Here is a 21,861-nt window from a genome sequence, read left to right on the forward strand (position 1 = left end):
ATAATGGACAAGGATTAATTTAATTAGTCCCTACTGATAGATTTTTGAGGTACTGCAATTTAAACAATGCTACCATGAATAAGCTGTACATTCACAATTCTATAAGTAAACTTCCTAAGTCAAAGGGTATGTGCATTTATAATTTTGATACTTACAAACTGTTGCTGCAAAGATCGCACTAATTTACCTTCTCACTAGCAATGCACGAAAATTAACAATGAATTCCTTGTTAATTTGTAGGAATGCTGTATATATTACAGAAATTAGCCTTTTGCCTGTGACAAGCTGCATATATTCTTTTCTCAGGTTGTCTTTTGTTTGTAGTGGTTGGTACCAAGTAAAATTTGTTAAACATTTTTATACAGTTGACTTTATTCATCTTTTCATTAATGGCTTGTAGGTTTTATATTATAGTTAGAAAGACCATCACTAATCTGGTATTATAAAATAATTCTCCAAGGTTTCTTTAGTTTTTTTTTTTTTTAGTTTTTTACAAGTAAAACCTTGATCCATTTTGAATTGATCCAGAAGTAAATGTGGATTATATCACAATGCTATTTATTGAATAGAACCCTGACTTGATAAAATTGTCCATCCTTAACTTCTAGAAACTATATATTCTTGATTTTTTAAATGACTCTTCCCATTACTGGCATCTGTGGTCCTCATGAAATGTTTAAATGTTCCTCACTGCTCTGATGCAGAGAATTAAAATATCATATGCATGAATATTTACCTATTTATAGAAGCTAGCATGCCAGGACTGACATGCTGACATTGAGGAGTTTTTACCAATGGAAAGATAACTGATGATGGAGTTGTTGGATTTTTGTCCATATTTGGCAGAATATCATCATCATCTTCACTGTCCTGGAAACTTGGCAACTAGAAAACAAGTATTTATTATCAGCAGGCACCTCATAAAATGTATTTTCTCATCACAAAATAGTTTTTGGAGGACTGATAAGTTGGTTCTCCTTATAACTTTTCAAGTTAGATAATTAAAAACAGTAGTAGGTAGAGGAGTAGAGGCTAGAGGAACTCCATTTTAGATGCTAATTCACCATGCTGACCTCTGATTAAACCCGTTCTGGAAATGCCCCTAAGATTTCTACTTCCATGTACTTACCAGAAATTTTGTCCTTAGGTCAAAACAACCTTGGTGTTATCTTAAACACATACTTACCATAAATCCGGCCCTTAGGCAAATTCCCTATGGTATATAAACCCTGGGTCTGGGGTGATAACAGTGCATAAATCCACCATCTTGTGGCCACCCAAGAGATGGCTTCTGCTCAAAAGTCTCTATTAAATGTTTCTGAGAAACTGTATTTGTCACCCTCTTTATTCAGCCTGTAACCGAGTAGTGTGGCTTCAAACCAGGTTTTAAAACTTTTTTCTTCCTTTCTCCCCAATTTTAAGATACAACTTTGAGATAAACTGCATATGTGTTTCCATTCATCTTGAAATACAGCCTCAAAATGTGAACCTCCATTCCCTTTCTTTACCCATTCTATGCTGCCATGCCTTATGCACATGTATTTACCTAGACACTTTTTAAGTGCACACCATGCTCGTTTATCTGGTCATGTATTTCCTTAGAAGCTTCAGGGGTTGGATCCTGGCACAAACTGAATACTTCCATAATTCTCTCCCCAGTCAAGGCCAAAACTCACTCCCATCTAGAAATTTACTGCAAGATTTACTACAATTAATTTGTAACCTGGTTGGGCCCAGGATGGTTCTGGTCCCTTCACCAAATGGAATAATATTTCAAGATAAGCTGTTGAAGCACACTGAGCCACCTGACACCTCCTAACCCCTCCTCTCTTGCATTCCAAACCATTCTCTCTTTAAAAACTCCTATGTTCACTCCACAAATTGAAGACTGGAATTTTTGGAATTTCACCCACACTTCCCTTTGCTGGCACAGATAATAAAACTCTGTCACACCTTGCTCTTGTTATATTGTCTTCTTTTCATAAGTGGCGAGTAGTTGGACTACTATGCTGGTTACAATTTTTGGTGGCCCATACAGGGAGCCCTGTGTATGCACAGGAGGCTCCAGACCCACCTATCTGATACTCTGTTGGATGGGGCGATGGGGCCACCTGTGAGTGCCAGCTGCTCGTGGCTAGCTGACCCCGTAGAAAGAATATTAGGGGAGCTTCCAGCAGCTGCCAATGTGCCTTTGTCTTGTGGAACCTCCTTTTCGCTTTCTGTCACAGCATCTGCTGCTTCCAAAGCTTCACTGATACAAAGAGACTGTGCCATTTTGAAGAAGTCGACAAACGTTCGAACCAGGCGAGCTGCTGATGTGCACCCAGCCTCCCTCTGACTCTTGCAGGGTGTTGCTGGGTCTCTGCTCTGTTTAGACTTAGCTGTTGGTATCACCATTTGGCCATTTTTACGCATTTGTATTTGTGGCACCCTCAGGCTTTGCTCACACTGGACTCAGTCCCCTGGTGGGGGCCGTTTGAAAGTGAGGCAAGGAGTTTGGAACTCTACCCAGTCCTCTTAACTGGGGATTTGTTTGGAGGCAGTGCACCATTTGTTTGCACATGTAGGTGTATAACCTTAATGTGTATATGGGCCCTAATCTCTCTCTCTCCCTCCATCTTTTCTATTCCTCCCAGCTCCATCCCACTGACTACGTTGGAAACAAGCCATCAAGCCTAACCTCCCCTGGGCTTGAAACAGCTCTGGGTTGGAAACAAGCCTAACCTCCCCTGGGCCATAAACACCATTAGCTTCCTCCAGCTGGAAACAGCTAACCTTGACTGGTGACTTGTGGAAGTGGGAATGTTACAGCAGGCAGCTAGTCAGGGATAAGCAGGGAATGAGCGGGCCTCCCCATCCCCTACCAGGAATGTTGTTAGGCAACCATCCTATGATGGTCAGGTGGTTGTTAACTGTGTCTCTAAAATAATAATTAATCACAGCCAGCACCAGGGAAAGGCAATCTCTCAATAAACAGAAACACCTAAAATTGGTGATGAGCAGCTTCCTGATAAGATCTCAGAAGTTGGGCGAGTGGGCTCAAGCATGTGCATTAAGAGGCAAAATGGAGGAGTTTAACTGGTATATGACGTCCTACAGACATTCGACTGGTAAGGGAAGAAAGCCTCAAGTGAGCCTGTGTGCAAATCCAGTAAACACACTGTAACTTGCTCCCCTCCCAAGTGCTAGCACACCACTGAGCATGCAGACAGCCTACCCCAAAGTCAGAATCAGGAGAGAAGGAACACACGACCCCCAGAAGCATGCCAACTTATAAAACCCCAAGTCACAAAGTTAAACCATGCTTCAAGTCACTGGCTTGGCCCTCTTCTGAGAGTACTTTCCTTCCTTTGGTTCCTGCTTTAAAGTTTTTAAATAAACTTTCATTCCTGCACTAAAACTTGCCTTGGTTTCTCCTTCTGCCTTATGTTTCCTTGGTCAAATTCTCTGTTTAAAAAATTTTTATAATTATTATTAAAATTAAAAAAAAAATGGAGACGGAGTCTCCCTATATTGCCCAGGCTGGTCTTAAGCTCCTGGGCTCAAGGGATCCTCCTACCTCGTCCTCCCAAAGTGCTGGGACTATAGGCATAAGCCACCACACCTGGCCAGAATTCTTTCTTCTGAGGAGGTAAGAACTGTGGTTTCTGCAGACCCGTATGGATTCGCTGCCAGTAACAGAAGGGATTCATCCTACACTATATAGGTCTAAGGTGCTGAGGCTCTCCCTGACAGAAGATAAACAAGGATGATGGTGGTCTGCTGGTGGCACAGGTTCAGGCTGTGTCTGCTAGAAATTTTAAGGTCAAGGAACAAGGACAAGGACAGAGCCTTAGCCTTTAAAAGACTTAATTTCTCTTGTGTAAAACAGAGATAATAACACCTATTTCTAAAGGTTATGTAGACCAGAGGTCAGCAAATGTTTTCTGTAAAGAATGAGATAGTGAATATTTTAGGTTTTGTGGTCCAGTCTCTGTTCTAACTACTCAACTCTGCACTGTAACATGAAAGCAGCCAAAGACAATATGCAAACAAATCTGACCTTTCTTATCAACAGAACAAAACTCTAATTCACTTAATATTATGCTTAGCCCTCAGTAGGAACTCAAGCAGTGTTAACTATGTCACAGAAAATGAGATAATTTGTTGCTGTCTATTTCTACTTCAGTTCTGTTCTTTACATTTCTATTTTTGTGAGATGGAGTTTCGTTCTTGTTGCCCAGGATGGAGTGCAATGGTGCCATCTCGGCTCACTGCAACTTCCCACTCCTGGGTTCAAGCAGTTATCTCGCCTCAGCATCCTGAGTAGCTGGGACTACAGATGCCCACCACCACACCAGCTAATTTTTGTATTTTTAGTAGAGATGGGGTTTCACCATGTTGGCCAGACTGGTCTTGAACTCCTGATCTCAGGTGATCTGCCCACCTTGGCCTCCCAAAGTGCTGGGATTACAGGCGTGAGCCACCATGCCTGGCAGTTCTGTTCTTTATGATGCTACTATTGCATTTAGGCTAAAATACACACATATAGAACCTGAAATGATGGTGGGATAAAATAAAGGGTACAACCCCTAGTGGACCACAGTGTTTTGAAGAAAACATTGTCAGGGCGTCTGGTGGCTCTCTTAAGACTTCCCTCTATAACCAGTGTAAGCAAAAAGGGGGCCCAGCTAATGCTACTAAACTTTGTAAAGCATTGTGTAGCCTTTTTAAATTGAAGATGATTTAATGACAAGAAATTGGTAGATGAAAAAATTACGCTTATGTCTAGCTCACTGTTTGAATTCTTATACTCAATAGTCCAGTTGTCTATTATCTACACATTTCTGCATTACTTTAATCTTAATAATCTTTTTTTTTTTTTTTCTTTGAGACGGAGTCTTGCTCTGTCTCCAGGCTGCAGTGCGTGGCTGCAACCTTTGTCTAGGGGGTTCAAGCAATTCTCCTGCCTCAGCCTCCCAAGTAGCTGGGATTATAGGCACGTGCCACCACGCCCGTCTAATTTTTGTATTTTTAGTAGAGACAGGGTTTCACCATGTTGGCCAGAATGGTCTTGATCTCCTGACCTCATGATCCACTCGTCTCGGCCTCCCAAAGTGCTGGCATTACAGGCATAAGTCACCACGCCCGGCTAATCTTAATATTCTTAACATTTATATTTAGATTCTAGAAAGTCTTAAATGTGCATTTAATATCTGTATTGTATTTCACTGTGTTTATGAAAAACATCTTTACTGGATATCCAGATTGTTTCCAGTTTTTTGCTATAAAGATAAAACTGCAATAAATATCTTGCAAAGATTTTGGGCTTTTGGATTTCTTAGGATAAACTCTCAAGAATAGAATAAATCTTGCCGGGCACGGTGGCTCAAGCCTGTAATCCCAGCACTTTGGGAGGCCGAGACGGGCGGATCACGAGATCAGGAGATCGAGACCATCCTGGCTAACACGGTGAAACCCCATCTCTACTAAAAAATACAAAAAAATTAGCTGGGCGAGGTGGCGGTCGCCTGTAGTCCCAGCTACTCGGGAGGCTGAGGCAGAAGAATGGCGTGAACCCCGGAGGCGGAGCTTGCAGTGAGCTGAGATCCGGCCACAGCACTCCAGCCTGGGCAGCAGAGCGAGACTCTGTCTCAAAAAAAAAAAAAAGAATAGAATAAATCTTTATGGCTTTTATAATATATTGCTATAATGCTTTCTTACTAAAAGGTACGATTCAATTTGTATGCCCACTGATGTATGACTGTATCAGTATCACCACTGCTTCTGTTAGCAGTGGATATTTTAACTTACTTTTTTTTAAGATTCTGTAATTTAGAAAGTATACATATATAATTTACTTTACTTTCTTGAATTATTAACTAAAATGACCACTTCCCCAAGTGTTTATTCAGCCTTTTGAATTTCTTCTTTTTCACACTTTTCCTGTGATCTTGGTACTTTCTGTTATTCCAGTAACATCTGAATGACTTGTTCATATTACAGATACTAGCTTGGTTTTATTTGCTGTGAATATTTTACTCCAATCACTGAAATTTTTAGTTATTCTACTCTTCATATGACAAAAATTCTTTCATACATTCAAATCTTTTAATACTGTGCTACTATCATTTAATCCCTACTTTCAATTACTACACAGTATCTTTTATCACCTTTAAAAAAAAGTTTGCTTGGTAGTATATTAAACTTTATATATGTTTCGCCTAATTCTAAGTTTACTGTTTGGTTCTACAAACATTACCTTTGAACCGACTGAAGTGCAGACTCTAGAAACTAGTAAGAATGGCATATATCAGCACATTGTTTGCCATAAGACTACGATCATGTCTAGGGAGGCTACTGATCCTTCGCCTAAATATTAGTGATGAACACTACCATACATAAAAATGAAAGATACAAAAGTCAATACAGATAAGGAAAACAATGATTTTGTGCCTCTTACCAGTATTCTTTGATGCTGTAAAGGTGTTGTACTGAAAAAATCATCATGGTCATCTTTTGGCAACTGTTCCAGAAATTCCCTCATCTGTTGCTTCCTTTTAAGAGTTCCCACTTTGGCAGTTATCTTAATAGTTTGTTTCTGATCAGCATCACCTCGCTTGCCTGAAGAGTCAGCAAACCATTTTGATAAGGATTTGGTTATTTATAGTAACTGCTCTATAAAGTTAACAGCCTTTGCAAAATCTAAATTGTGCATTCATGTTAAAAAAAAAAAAAAAAAAAAACTCAGCCTTGGCCAGGCTCAGTGGCTCATCCCTGTAACCCCAGTACTTCGGGAGGCCAAGGCAGGAGGAATGCTTGAGCCCAGGAGTTCAAGACCTGCCTGGGCAATACAGTAAGACCCCATCTCTCTAAAAAATGTAGATATAGATAAAGAAAGGAAAAAGAGAATGAAAACTTAGCTTTTATTTTACAAGTCTCCTATAGAACAAATGATTATTTCTACACTGGGATCTGGGATTTGTGCAATATGATTAGCCCATAGGATACTCATGAAGAAGCTAAGATTAGGCAGGGTGAGGTTAAAAAGATCTTTTTTTTTTTCTAGAGATGGGGTTTTGCCATGTTACCCAGGCTGGTCTTGAACTTGTAAGCTCAAGTAATCGGTCCACCTCGGCCTCCCAAAGTGCTGAGATTACACGCATGAGCCACCATGCCTGGCCAAAAAGATCTTTACACTGCAAGAATGATTGCCTCTACATTGCCTCTTGCTGAATGCCTAATTTATTGATTTTGCTAAAATATATAAACCTTATTGAATTATGACGGGGTACCGGGTTCTCACTAATGCTTATTACAGAAATTCTCTGGCATAATCAACCTTTTACTAGTACTCATGAACAGGAGTATGTAATCATGGGACTATGAAAACTGAATATTTTCTGAGCTTTCTCATAAATTACTTGGGGATCTGACCCAAGTGCCTTTTAATTAAACCCTCAGAACAATAATTCAGATATTGAAATCTCTGGATCTAACTGCAGAATTCCTAAAACTCAAAGCACAAGGCTACTAAACTACTACTGATGGAAGTAGAGACCTAGGTCAGACTTAAAAATTAAACAGATGATTTCTGAAATTCTTTCTAGCTTTAATATTTTAAGAAAATACCTATTAATATTCATGGATAAATATAAAATATATCTGATTTCAGTGATCAGAAATCAACACTGAGTACTACGAAAAAAACTATTTACTATGAAGTTTACCATTTTGGCCTTTGGAATTGGCTGGCTTTTTCTTAGTGACATGTTTCTGGGATCCTTTTCCTCTGGGATTTTCCATGTATTTCCTCTGGCATTCTTCAGCAGATCGAGAACCTACAGCTGCAGCTACATCTGACCAGAAACCAGGTTTGTGCTTTGGAAGAGATGCAAAAGCACTATGGAAGATCAAAACCAATTAAAGAATAAGAAATTCAAACCAATGACAATAACCGCTTAAAAGCATACCACTGAATTGATGAGATTTACTGAGATGAAGGAATTGGTTTTATCGAAATCATTCTGGATAACAATTAAGAAAGATATTATTCCCTCCCCTCAATAACTTACTCTAGTGCTTAAAATATGAAGATGTAATTTTACCTATCTAGTAGATGTCTTCTAACTATTTTGATGTGTTTTATTAAGCCTGAAAAATGACCCTCAGCCTTTCAACATTTTTTTTTTCTAAGTCCAACTAATCGATGATACGGTTTTTTAGGAGACTCTGGCATGACCAAATTTTCTACACTGTTACCTTAAATCTTACTGGTGCTAAGTATATTGGACAATAAGCTCTTAGTTCTCTTATATAGTCTAGGTTATAAGCTATTAAAAAGTGTTATGCTTGCTTTCATTCTACTATACTTTGTAGAACTCAGCATTTTAGATATATGCTCTCTTAATTAAGGAAAATGAAAATTGAAATAGAGAAAACTATAAGGAAGTCCCTAATTTAACATTTGAGTTACATTCTACAAGTTCCTTTGTAAATGATTTAGAACCTGGTATACAAGTTACCACCCCCACTCTCCCCATAAAGATTTTATGCATTGTGGTGAGATTGACAATTTAGTCAGAAAACATCTATGTAACTCATCAATTAGCGTAAAAGTGATATTAACAATGTTATTTCAACTATACCAAGTCTTTATTTTTAATCTGTTTCTTTGGCAAAATATTTTTATTTCTACCTGGATTCCAATTAATAGATATAGGTTTCATGCAGCAGTATGCGGGAAAAGTTTTAATCAGCTCTCTGGGGTTAAACAGCCCTGATTTATAAAGTCTGATGATTTTCAAAGGGTAAATATTCCCATTGGGGTTGATGTCAAGCTACCAACATGTCACTGACTGTGGAGTTGATAAAACACGTGTGATAGCACACAATTATATAGTATTTCCACCATACAACAGAGGTGAAGAGTCTCAAGAGCATATATAATAAAATGTAAAATAATTAAGAAGTAATGAGTTTTGAGCATTATCTTTGTTTTAAATAATTATAAGTTTATATAATTTAATTTTTAAGGACTTTAACACTCAATTTTTAAAATTCCCCAAAATTTAACAATCAGCTCTTGTAAACAGCTACCAGTTGACCACAGCATACTATTCCATGCAGAAAAGAATACTTATGAGCATTAAATACTTGTTAATGAATTATTTTACATAATTAATCATTCCACAGGTGTTCTAAAGTGAAAAACTAGAAGGACTTGGGAACTCAAGCTTCTCTATTTGTGTGTGTGGCTAATTTCTAAGTCTACGACTGTCTAAAAGAACTATTTTATATAACACAAATAATAATGTATTTAATAAGAAACTAGTACTTAACACATCTCCTCTAGACTATTCCAGATAATTTAAAAAGACACACTTAAACATATCACACCATGTTTAAAACTTGTTTCATTATTAGCATAAAACCCCAAATCCTTAGTGTAATGCTGTATTGTTCCTTGCCCAACTCTCTAGTCTCATCTTGTACTGCTCTTTGGTCAACTTTCAGTATTCCAGTCATTCTGCCCTTTTTTATTTTTCTTTTTTTTTTTTTTTAAAGAGACAGGGTCTCAATCTGTTGCCCACACAGGAGTGCCAGGCATTATCATAGCTCAATGTGGCCTCCAACTTCTGGGCTCAGGCGATCCCCCTGACTCCGCCTCCTTAGTGGTTGGCACTACAGGCACAAACACCACACCCATTCTTTCAGTATTTCTAAATATGCCCTCTTTCTTTCTACGTTTGTGTATGCTATTCTAAGGTCCATTTGTCTTGAATCCTTGGCTTAAATAATTCTTATTTATTGATATAGTTTAAATACGTGCCCCTACCCAAGACTCATATTGAAATGTATCCCCAGTATTGGAAGTGGGGCCTAGGGGGAGGTGACTGGTTAATGGAGGTAGATTCCTCATAAATGATTTAGCACCATCCCTCTTGGTACCATTCTTCTGATAATGAGTTCTTGTGAAATCTGGTCATTTAAAAGTGTGTAGCACACTTTTCCAGAATGTCATATAAATGGAATCATATAGTATATAAGCCTTTGAGTTGGCTTCCTTCACTCAATATGCCTTTGAAATTCAACCAGGTTGTTGTATGTATCAATAGTTCTTCCTTTTTACTGCTTAGTAGTCCACTGAAAGAATGCACCATAATTTGTTTATGTAGAAAGTATGACAGAAATCAGGGAGAGGGAGGAACTTGGCATAGCACCCTTTAAAGTTGTTTATGGGCCGGGCGCGGTGGCTCAAGCCTGTAATCCCAGCACTTTGGGAGGCTGAGACGGGTGGATCACGAGGTCAGGAGATCGAGACCATCCTGGCTAACACGGTGAAACCCCGTCTCTACTAAAAAATACAAAAAACTAGCTGGAAGAGGTGGCGGGCGTCTGTAGTCCCAGCTACTTGGGAGGCTGAGGCTGGAGAATGGCGTAAACCCGGGAGGCGGAGCCTGCAGTGAGCTGAGATCCGGCCACTGCACTCCAGCCTGGGCAACAGAGCGAGACTCCGTCTCAAAAAAAAAAAAAAAAAAAAGTTGTTTATGAACTCCTAGGCCCATCCTGCAAATTTTAATATATTTTCATTTTTGTTCAATTAAGAATATCTGGCCGGGCTTGTGGCTCACACCTGTAATCCTAGCATTTTGGGAGGCCAAGGTGGGTGAATCACTTGAGGTCAGGTGTTCAAGACCAGCGTGGCCAACATGGTGAAACCTCACCTCCACTAAAAATACAAAAATTAGCTGGATATAGTGGCGCACGCCTGTAATCCCAGCTACTTGGGAGGCTGAGGCAGGAGAGTTGCTTAAACCCAGGAGGCGGAGGTTGCAGTGAGCTGAGATGCATCACTGCACTCCAGCCTGGGTGACAGAGTGAGACTCCGTCTCCAAAAAGAAAAAAATAAAAAAAGAGAATATTTTCTACTGAGTCTTCTTCTTTGACCCACAGATTATTTAAATGTAAGTTATTTAATTTTAAACCACTTGGAAATTTTCCTTTTATTGATTTGTAGTTTAATTCAATTATCATCAGATAACATGCTTTGTATGATTTCAGCAATTTTAAATCTGTTAAGATGTTTTATGATCTGGTATATGTTCTATCTTGATGAATGATCAACCTATCCTTGGAAATAACCTATTCTTTTTCTTATTATTGGGTGGAATGTTCTGTAAGTGTGAATCAGATACAAATGACTGATGGTGTTATTCAGTTCTCTATACTTGCTAATTTTCTGTCAGTTATATCGAATACCAAGAGAAGAGCAGGGTGGTTTCCTACAATTGTGGATTTAACTATCCTTGCAGTTTAGTCTGCTGCTTTGTCAGTTTTTAATTCATGTATTTTGAGGTTTTATTGTCAGGTGCATAAACACTTAGGAATTTTATGCCTTCCTGTTGACTGACCCTTCTATCATTTGTAATGTCTTTCTTTATTCCTGGTTATTTTCTTCCTACTAAAGTCTATTTTGACAGATATTAATACAACCACTCAAGCTTTGGTTTGTGTTTAAGATAGTATTTTTCTATCCTTTAAACTACCTATATCATTATATTTAAAGTGAGTTTCTTGTATACAGCATATAGTTAGATCATGTTTTTAAATTCATTCTGACAATCTGTCTTTTAATTGGTATGTTTAGACCATGTAATTTAATTATGTTGGATTTAGGTCAATTATTTTATTATTTGTTTTCTGCTTGTTCTATGTAAAAAAAATCCTCCATTTCTCTTCTTCCTTGCCTTCTTTTGGGCTATCTGATTTTCTGGTATTTTAATTTATGTTTGAATTTATTTCTTTGTATAGTTTTTTTTAGAAGTTGCTCTAGGCATGACATTAAATATACTTAACTTCAACAGTCTACTTAGAATCAATATTTTACTGCTTCAAGTGAAATGTTACTATTTTTATTTTAGCAGATCATCAACCTGGTTGTATCCCAAGCTATATGTTGAGTCTACTATCATTGTTGTTTCAATGTCAGTTTCCTTTTTCAAAGCTCTGCAGTGCTGCTAGGATCTATCCTAGTGTGTGGGACACTGAGTAGCTAGCCTAGAAACTGCGTGCGGTCTACTGCTTAGTTCAGTTCTCAGTCTTTTATATGCTCTTTAGGACCATGTCCACATATGTACAACTCCTGGGTGGCATAGAAGTTCATAAACAACTTTATGGGGTTGCTTTTCCTAGTTCCTTTCTCTCCGTGATTTCCAGTTCCCTGGAGTTTTCCTTGTCAGTTCTCTGGCCAGAAAGCTTGGGCTTCATTACTCTGCTCTGCTATATGCTTCACACAACTGAATTTTTGTCCAGTACCAAGCAACAGACAGCAGAAAGAGAACAGAAGCAACAGGTCCTTGCCCCACTATTTTGAGACAACCATTCCTAATTGTAGAGGAGGTTCTCATCTCTCAGAGTTTTAGATATATCTCAGCCCCAGCTGATGCTGTGATTGTAGCAGGATTGCATGGAGTTAAGAGAATAAGTCAAAAACAAAAAAAACAAAAAACAAAAAAAACTGGGGATTTCCTCCACTGTTTCTGAGTATCAGAAGTCCCCCTTTCTGCTCCTCAACCCAGAACTGGAGAGCTCCTCTTTAAGCCCTCCTTGTTACACTTCAATGCCCACTTCTAGGTTTCTAGTATCCTCGAGTCTCACTTGTGGGGCACCAAACAAAATACTAGAAACTCACTGCTAATTTGGTGGTACTTAAAATTCCAATCTACAATTGACCTGCTATTATTTACTCTTCTAAGTCAACAAAAAGCTGCTCCATACATTCTGTTCTAGGGTTTTTTTTTTTTTTTTTTTTTTGAGATGGAGTTTCGCTCTTGTTGCCCAGGCTGGAGTGCAATGGCACAATCTCGGCTCACTGCAACCTCTGCCTCCTGGGTTCAAGAGATTCTCCTGCCTCAGCCTCTGGAGTAGCTGGGATTACAGGCACGCACCCCATGCCCGGCTAATTTTTGTATTTTTAGTAGAGACAGCATTTCACCATGTGGGCCCAGCTGATCTTGAACTCCTGACCTCAAGTGATCCACCCACCTCAGCCTCCCAAAGTGCTGGGATTACAGGCGTGAGCTACCGCGCCAGCCTCTGTCTAGGTTTTATAGCTGCAGAGAAGAAATAGAGGGGAGTGTACTTATTCCACCTTACTGGGAACTGGAATCTCTACAGTTCAGGCATTGTAAAATCTCCTGAGATGATCTGAATATACAGCAAAGGTTGAGAAGCTTTATTATAAGGAAATGATAAGGGATATAGCTGGAAAGGATAATCAAGACTATAATACGGATTGCTCTCAATGAAAGGCAGAAGAATCTTTATACAATCTGAAGATTAGTAAGAATGCAATGCAAGTTTTTGATCAGAACCACAACAATGTATAAAGAATAACCTGGAGACGTATAAAAAACGTTACAGAGGCAAAAAGAAGAAACTACAAATAAGACTACTTCCATAGTTCAGGCAAAAGGCATCAAAGACCTAAAAGGGTAGCGTCAAGAAAACAAGGTGCAGATAGAATGACTCCGTGGAATAGCTTTTTGGCAACTAATTGAATTTTTTAAAAAAATCAATAATGACAAAGAGTTTAAATGTAGTTGATGGAAAGAATTACATTTCCAGAAAAAGAAATGTTCGCAAAGTAGGCAAGCAGGGGAAAATAAGTTTGCTTTTGACATATTACGTCAGACCCATAGGTGAGGTTTATATAGTAATGCCCAGCAGACAAAGGGAAATACAAATCTAAATATAAGAATTCAGGGCCAGAGATACAGACTGGGGACTCATCATTGCACAAAAAAGAAAGTTAGAGTTTTGTGAGGACAAAAGATCACTGAGGGGGATACTACAGCAAGAAAGCAGACAAGAAAAATAATTTTGGGAAGTAAGAGGAAGATTGCCTTTTCTGCCCGAAATTAAGACAGAGAAGGAATACTTAGAAAATTTAAAAAGGAAGAGTACAGTTTCACAGAGATGCCCTAGGAAGAATCTTTCTAAAGGCAGATATGAAATGAATTAATAATTGTTCTAAGTTTGGGGAGTACACAAGGCAGCAGAACACTAGATGTGGTCTAGTTCTGTGTTCTTCTTGCCTTTATCAATCACATCTTCCTTTCTTTTCACTAGATCACTTCCATCATCATACCATCATACTCTGGCAACAGCCATCTTACAAACAAATAAGCAAGTAAGCAACCAAACATCTTCCTTTATCTTCACATTCTCTTCTATTATCTCTGTGGTTTCTTATTCCCCATCATTGCCGAATTTCTTGGGTTGTCTACACCTAGGCTGTCTCTTTACCCTTCCATTCACTTTTAACCACTCAACTATGATTTGGTTTCCAATACTACTAGACCAGTGAAACTTCAATCTATGTAGCCATATCCAATTCTTAACATACCTGATTTATCAGCAGCAATAGGCACAACAAATCACTTCCACACTTTTGAAAGACTCTCACTATTGGTCTCTGCAATATGACTTAGTCCTGGGTTCTTCCCCCTTACTGGCCTACTCCTCTTCCTCCTTTAAATACTTTTCTCAGAGCTCAGGACTATGCCCTTATTCTCTTCACACCATCTCCTTATGTTTTCTCATCATTTCAATCTACTGGATTCAAATACCATCTCTATGCTTACCGAAGTTATACTGTAGCCTAGATCTCACTGAAACCTGCCTCTTAACAGACAATCCACATAGAACTGTCCAAAAAGAAACTCAATTCCCAATCTCAACTTATTCTTTCCTCAAATATTTCCCACACTGCCATCTACCAAGTTATTTAGGTCAGGTGCCACATAATTGATAGGATTTGTATTTGATATTGTACAAATATTGCTAGATTTAATCCGATTTTCTCCATTTTTTCAGTTCCCATATCAGTGCAGACCACAATGGACTACTACAACAACCCCACAATTAATGCCTTGTCTACTTCCCCAAAGGCATCTTCTCAAACTATATCATGCCACCCTTAAATGTCTTTTTATTACACCTAAAAACAAAACTCCTAATCATGACCCAGAAGGTTATGCCCAATATAGTCACAGCCTCTCTCTGCTCACACCTCAAGCCATTCCCCTACAACTGATTATGCTCTAATAACAGTAGTCTTATTTTAGTTCCTCCTATATCAACATATTCCTAGCATTAGGACTTGTGTTTAGGTTGTCTCTGTTCCTGGAATGCTGTTTCTCTAGTTCTTTATATGGTTGACATCATTTCATCCTTTGTTCTCCATTTAAGTGGCATCAACCAAAAGGGAGCTTTCCTGATCACTTTCGTTTGTTTCCTTCACAGAATGTATCACAATTAATTATTTTTATTTACTGGCTTTTGTATTATCTGTCTTTCCTACTAAATTGCTCCTTGAGGAAAATAACCTTGTCTATTTTATTTCTGTATCTCCAAACATTCCAAACTAACTAGCATATAGGAGGCACCCAAATAAGTAAGTGTTTAATGAAGGAATGAAAGAGCAGGTTCTTAACTGAGCTTTTCTTGAATTTCTGTTCTAAGTATAAAACCTTGGAAAAAAATTATCAATTTGAAACTCTATTTTATTCCCTACAAAGGAAAAAGACTACATCAAGTAACCTACAAATTTGAATTCAGCTTTAAGGTTTTATAACAATAAAGTTAATTATAAAACATTTGTTAGGCTGGGTATGGTGGCTTATACCTATAATCCCAGCACTTTGGGAAGCCAAGGTGGATGGATCATTAAGTCAGGAGTTCAAGACCAGCCTGACCAACATTTTAAAAATGTAAAAATTAGCCAGGCGTGGTGGCGTGCGCCTGTAGTCCCAGCTACTCAGAAGGCTGAGGCAGGAGAATCACTTGAACCCGGGAGGAAGAGGTTGTAGTAACCCAGATTGCGCCACTGCACTCCAGACTGGGCGACACAGCAAGATTCAAAACAAAACAAAACAAAATAAAACAACAAATTTCTTAAAATACGAAGCTACGTGAGAGAGTACCATTTGGCTATCTTGAAATATTACATGGGAATGAAAAGAAGGTCACTTTTACTTTCCTCATACTTAGGCTTTCCTCATAATTTCCTCATATTAGAGATGACCACAAAATACCACTAGAAGTTATCTGTATTCTATCTCCATTCCCTGTACAAATTGTAATTTCTCCCAATTTTTTTGATGACATCTTCCATGTTAACCCCTTATTGCTATTTTTATGTCTTTAACTGTCTTGTGGCTGCTCTGTAGATATTTCAGAATGAAATCTCACTACTTACCAATGAAGTTTCTGTAACTCCTTCTCATTCCATTCCTTATCCTGAATTAAAACAGGTAAACATTCTAAGGAATGCCTATTTGTCTTATCAGATCCTACTGCCTCAGTAATCGGAAACTCTTTCCTAACACCAGACTTCTGAAGAGTTTCTTTGACGGAAGGTCTAGCTTTCTTTTGTTTGATATAAAATTCATATTCACTTTCTTCAGTTTCAGGTTCCAAAATCACTGGAATATTACTTGTGTTTCTTGTGCTCTTTCTCAGGTGAACTACTGCTTCTTTGGTGTTTCCTGCTTTGGTTTTCTTAACTTCAGCTTTCCTTTTAATTTCCTTTTCTGTTTCACTTTCTTCACTTGACAAATCTGGTGAGGACTGATGCTTATAAAATGACATAGCTACCTGATTTTCTATTTTCTTCAATTTTGGTAATAGTCTGGTATTTTTCTTAAAGTCAGAGGTGAGCATTTGTTCCTTTTCAAGGTTACATATTTTTATTTTCTGGTTGACAGCAAGTAAGTCACGTTCATTACAATCTTCCTTGTTTTCACTTTTATGACCTTCAAATGTATTTTCTAAAGTCCCCGTGGACTTGCTGATGGGACTTTCTTTTTGACACTCTGGTATTACAAAATCTGTTACTGCTTTAATGGTGCCAGAGGACAGATTATACCTCATGCATCTTTGCTCTATCACTTTTCTAGATTTAAGTGGTGTTACTAAAATATAAGCTTTCTTCTGATTGATGGCCATGTATTTTCTTTCTTCATCTGAGAAAAACTGTTCCCTTGAGGTTAGAATATCAATGGATACATCCAATTCTTCAGTTGTCTCTTTAATTTCATAAGACAAAACCAAAGACCAAAATCTCAAATTAGTTATAAACAAATATAAGCACAGAATATATATTTTCACAGAGAAAAGACACTATTTTTATATACAAGCTACACTGTATAACCTCCTGTCATTTTGATCTTTCTGAAGCCCAGGTCTATTCAGACCACTGCCCCTTCAACTGTCAACATATACTATTGTTGATACAAACCTGACAGTGACTTCTCACAGTCTTTTAGTAGATATATAAATAAGCTCCTTTGCCTGGCCTTCCACATAGTTCCAATCTCTCACTGCTGTCAAAATCTCCACTATATTCCATGTTCAGAACCACAAAAATTGCAATTTCTCAGATTTTCTTGGTTCTCTACTTTAATTAATTGTCCACTCTGCTTTGAAAATGTTCTTCCTTCATCTATAAACAAAATCACTACCTGCTTTGATTTTATTCTCTAACCCACCTAGTGGTACAAACTTGTACACATTCCCTATACTGAATGAAAGCTCTTCTTCAAGTTTCCAGAATACTTTAAAATAATGCCATGTTTGACAGTGAAGACATGTATTATAACTGCACACTTGTCTTTCAATCAGACTGGAAAAAATAATTAATAGTTAGAACTTTATGTGTATGGTTTGATTTTTTTTTTTTTTTTTTTGCCGGAGTTAGTACAGAGCCTTTCACATATACAGTAGGCAATAAGTAAATACTTGTTAAATCAAAGCCCTGGAGGTAAAATATTCAGAAGATATAAGAAAACCGGTAAAGTCACTGAAACCTTACTAAGTATACATTATATGAGCTCTGCTAGTTAGGAGGACATGGAACTTCCTCTGCATGGTTCCACTTTTATCGCCAATGGTGGTCATAGAAACACACTCAAAATGAATCCCCCCAAACACCATGAAGTACAAAACAAGCAAAACAGAACAACCTGAGAATCTTATATTGTACCTTGTCATTAAAGAAAGCAAATTAAAATGACAACAATTCACCAATTCAAAACCTAAGTAATGAGAAGTCAAATTAACTGAAACTATCGAACTGTAATTAGAAATACATACAAACTGCAAATCATCCCATTGTCACAGAAACATATTACAACAATCTCCACATATTATTGTTTACAAGATGACTGACAAAATGAGACTGATAGATAATACTGAATGCTGGGGAGAAAAGAAGCCTCTAAATTACAATCCATGGAAAAAGGTACTAATCAAAATAATTTAGAAAGTGTCTACAAGATTTTCCACTGGCATCATATATCTTCAAATTATGAGAAAAGTATTTTCTTCTAACTTCTCATATAAATCCAATTCAAATATACAATTGGGAATTTGAAAATTTTCAACATTCTAATTTTGAACAATATTTCCATTCAGAGTATTTGTTAATTTTAATAAATTATTTAATAAATATCCAGCTATCTTGGATACTTTAACCAAGTATAAACTTGGAAGTATAAAGCAGCACTGCTTTCCTATCTTCTTCAAACAAATAAATGTTCTTCACTTTCACTTCTTTTCACTTATAAGAGGAAATAAAACAGAAAAAATGCTATAAAACGAATGGATTTAGCTCAACATGAAACTGTAAACTTGCTAATGTTTAGAGGAAAGGCTGTAAATTATGGCATGCAGGATTCCAATTAAATCACTCTGAAAATCCACACTTAAAACTAAATTATTGTAGTAAATTCATAAAAGGATTCACTCTTTACACATTCCTGTCAGCGTATTTTAAATGATACATAATTTTGTGATCTAAACAAATATTTTAGTACCCAGATTAAAGAAGGCAAACCTGTAAGTATAGGTGGTTTTTAAAAGGGCTATTTTATTATGAGAATCATCTTATGTAAAAATAACAAAACCAAACATTTAAAACCATTAAATAATTTGCCATTTTACATGAGGAAATTTACAAGATCACTTTTATCATATTAAAAACATTTCAAATAGTAGCTTTCTGCTTACCATTAAAACAACCATTAAAGATATTACCTTGCTTCTGACCTTTTATTATCCTTTCATTTGTTCTTTCACCAATTTTTAGTTTCTTTGAAGACATTTTATATTCTTTTTTTCCAATTAATTCCTTCAAAACAAAAAGATACCTAGGTTTTATTTTAAAACTACTACCTAAACATGATCTGAAGCATTTTCATAGTATACATCAAGCATACAAATTTCTAGGTACTTACAGTTCCACAAATTTCATTAGTGGACACAGTCAGAAACCCACTTGCCAGACCTTGAGCGCTACAAGCAACATCTGGGTATCCATTATCTTACATATTTTCTATATTAATTTAATACTTTGTGGTTTTCAAGTGCTTTTAAAATATGCTTTATTTAAGCTTTACTCTAAAAGCTAAAACTTTTATTGTTGCCTGCATTTTTTCATTGAGAGACAGGGAAAATAAACATCAAGACATTCAGTCCCCAAGTTAATGAAAAGCTGATACTTGAAAAACAGAATTCATGGCCTGGCGTGGTGGCTCACACCTATAATCCCAGCACTTTGGGAGGCTGAGGTAGGTGAATCACAAGGTCGGGAGTTTGAGACCACGTTGGCCAATATGGTAAAATCCCGTTTCTACTAAAAATACAAAAATTACCCAGGCGTGGTGGCGCACGCCTGTAGTCCCAGCTACTCGGGAAGCTGAGGCAGGAGAATCACTCGAACCCTGGAGGTGGAGGTTGAGGCAGGAGAATCACTTGAACCCAGGAGGCGGAGGGTGCGATAAGCCAAGATCACGCCACTGCACTCCAGCCTGGGCAACAGAGGGAGACCCCATCTCAAAAGAAAAAAAAAAAAAAAACAGAATTCATGTCCCTGATATGGTCGCAAACCTTTTCAGTAGTAAATCACCCCTCTAAATATCAGCTTGTACTATACAGTGTACAATAAAGCCTTACCTGATTAGACAAGTCATCTCCTCCTCCATTTTGAATAGTATTATTTATTTGGTCATCTGGGAACCTTAATGTTGGTTTATTTTGGCAATTACTGTGGCACATGTTTAATTCTGTAGCTCCTGGCGACTCACTGTGCTTATTACTCTTCAGTTCTATGAGTACAAAGATGGAGATTTCAATAAATGGTTATATAAAAGGGAAGCTGCTTTTCTACATGAAGAATTAACTTTGAGGCTAGGTGTGGTGGCTCACGCCTGTAATCCCAGCACTCTGGGAGGCCAAGGGAAGAGGACTGCTTGAGCCCAGGAGTTCAAGACTAGCCTAGACAAAATAGTGATATACTGATTCTACAAAAAATAAAAGGTTGGCGCATGCCTATGATCCCAGATACTTGGGAGCCTGAGGTGGGAGGATCGCTTGGGCCAGGGAGGTCGAAGCTGCAGTGAGCCGTGATTGTGCCACTGTACTCCAGCCTGGGTGACAGAGCAACGCCCTGTCTCAGAAATAATAATGATAATCTGTCTAATCCCTCTGTCATAAATATTTGTTATAATTTGACTAGGATATAAAGCAATTTTATTTGGACAGAATCACTCTGTATAGGGCTATATTTTGTTCAAATCACTTTTTTTGCTTCAAAAAAATTTTAAAAAGCCTAGACAGCCATATTATTCATGACCATCTGTTTTGGATCTTCTTAGTCACATCTAAAGACAAAATAGTAAGGTTAATCCATTTTGTAAATAAAAATTCCTGTTCATCCTAACTGTACATCAACTAAATAGAAAGCTAATAACTGTTCCTCTTCTATTTCTTCATGTATGTAGTTAATGTAGGTTAATGTTTCAACTAGTTTGTGTACTCCAATGTATAACTAAATTTCTGTAATTAAAATTTTGAGCAAAACTAAAGTATACAGTATATAATATATGCTCAACAGTTACTAAGCTGGAATTCTAGGTAAGTTAAAACAGATTCATAAAAGTATAAAACATTTTGTTATTCTTCTAGAAGCTATACTTTAAAGGTGTACTGATTAGTCCTTGCTCCTGAAAATATTACCATATAATGAAGGAGGCTTCTATTATGATAGGTCATTTATCATATACTCTGGTAAGTGTAGTAACAGAGATAGAGTGCTTTAAGAGTAATAATATGATACAGAAGTACTTTTTAGGCAAATCATTAAAACACATATATAAAATTACATTATCTTAAATTAACACAGGTTGGTACCTTTACATAATGTTAGCTATATAATGTTAGTTGTGGTTTTGTTTTTTTCACGCAAAGTGCAGTGATGATAATAATAAAATTAATAACAGCCCCAACCAACTACCACTCAAAATAACTTATGTGATATGAAGATAGTGTCTAACAGTTTCATTAAACAAAGATTTAATGAATCACACTAGAAAAATGATATAATCCTAACAGAATACATTAATATTTGCCCCTAAACTAAGATCGCTGGGGGTGGGAGGGGTGGGAATCATGCCTTATTCATCTCTAAGTTCCTAAAACTTAACAGACCAAGGTTCATGGAAAGCACTTTAAAAATGTTGACACCAGGTGCTATGTTCATGTCTATAATCTCAGCACTTCGGGAAGCCAAGGTGGGAGGACTGCTTGAGGCCAGGAGTAGGAGACCAGCCTGGGCAACATAGTAGAACCCCATCTCTACAAGAAATAAAAAACAAACCAAGTGCAGTACTATATGCCGAGAGTCCCAGCTACTCTGGAGGCTGAGGTGGGAGGATCACTTGAACCAAAGAGGTCAAGGCTGCAGTGAGCCATGATTGCACCACTGTATTTCAGCCTGGGAGACAGAGCAAGACACTGTCTCCAAAAAAAAAAAAAAAA

The 21,861-nt window shown here is 37.5% G+C and overlaps 1 protein-coding gene across 1 annotated transcript in view; it reads right to left on the reverse strand.

Moving 5' to 3' along the window:
- Window positions 1-484: 484 nt before the first annotated feature.
- The window catches only part of MIS18BP1 (MIS18 binding protein 1), a 49,723-nt gene continuing 28,346 nt past the window's right edge, over window positions 485-21,861 (reverse strand). The window contains 6 exon segments of the mRNA XM_017884193.1: window positions 485-885; window positions 6,443-6,603; window positions 7,710-7,882; window positions 16,244-17,072; window positions 19,081-19,174; window positions 19,999-20,150. Of these exon segments, the coding sequence (XP_017739682.1) occupies window positions 733-885; window positions 6,443-6,603; window positions 7,710-7,882; window positions 16,244-17,072; window positions 19,081-19,174; window positions 19,999-20,150 (1,562 nt within the window). The 3' untranslated portion in view covers window positions 485-732.

This window comes from Rhinopithecus bieti, unplaced genomic scaffold, assembly GCF_001698545.2.
Source record: "Rhinopithecus bieti isolate Rb0 unplaced genomic scaffold, ASM169854v2 scaffold_14876, whole genome shotgun sequence".
Classification (NCBI taxonomy): domain Eukaryota; kingdom Metazoa; phylum Chordata; class Mammalia; order Primates; family Cercopithecidae; genus Rhinopithecus; species Rhinopithecus bieti.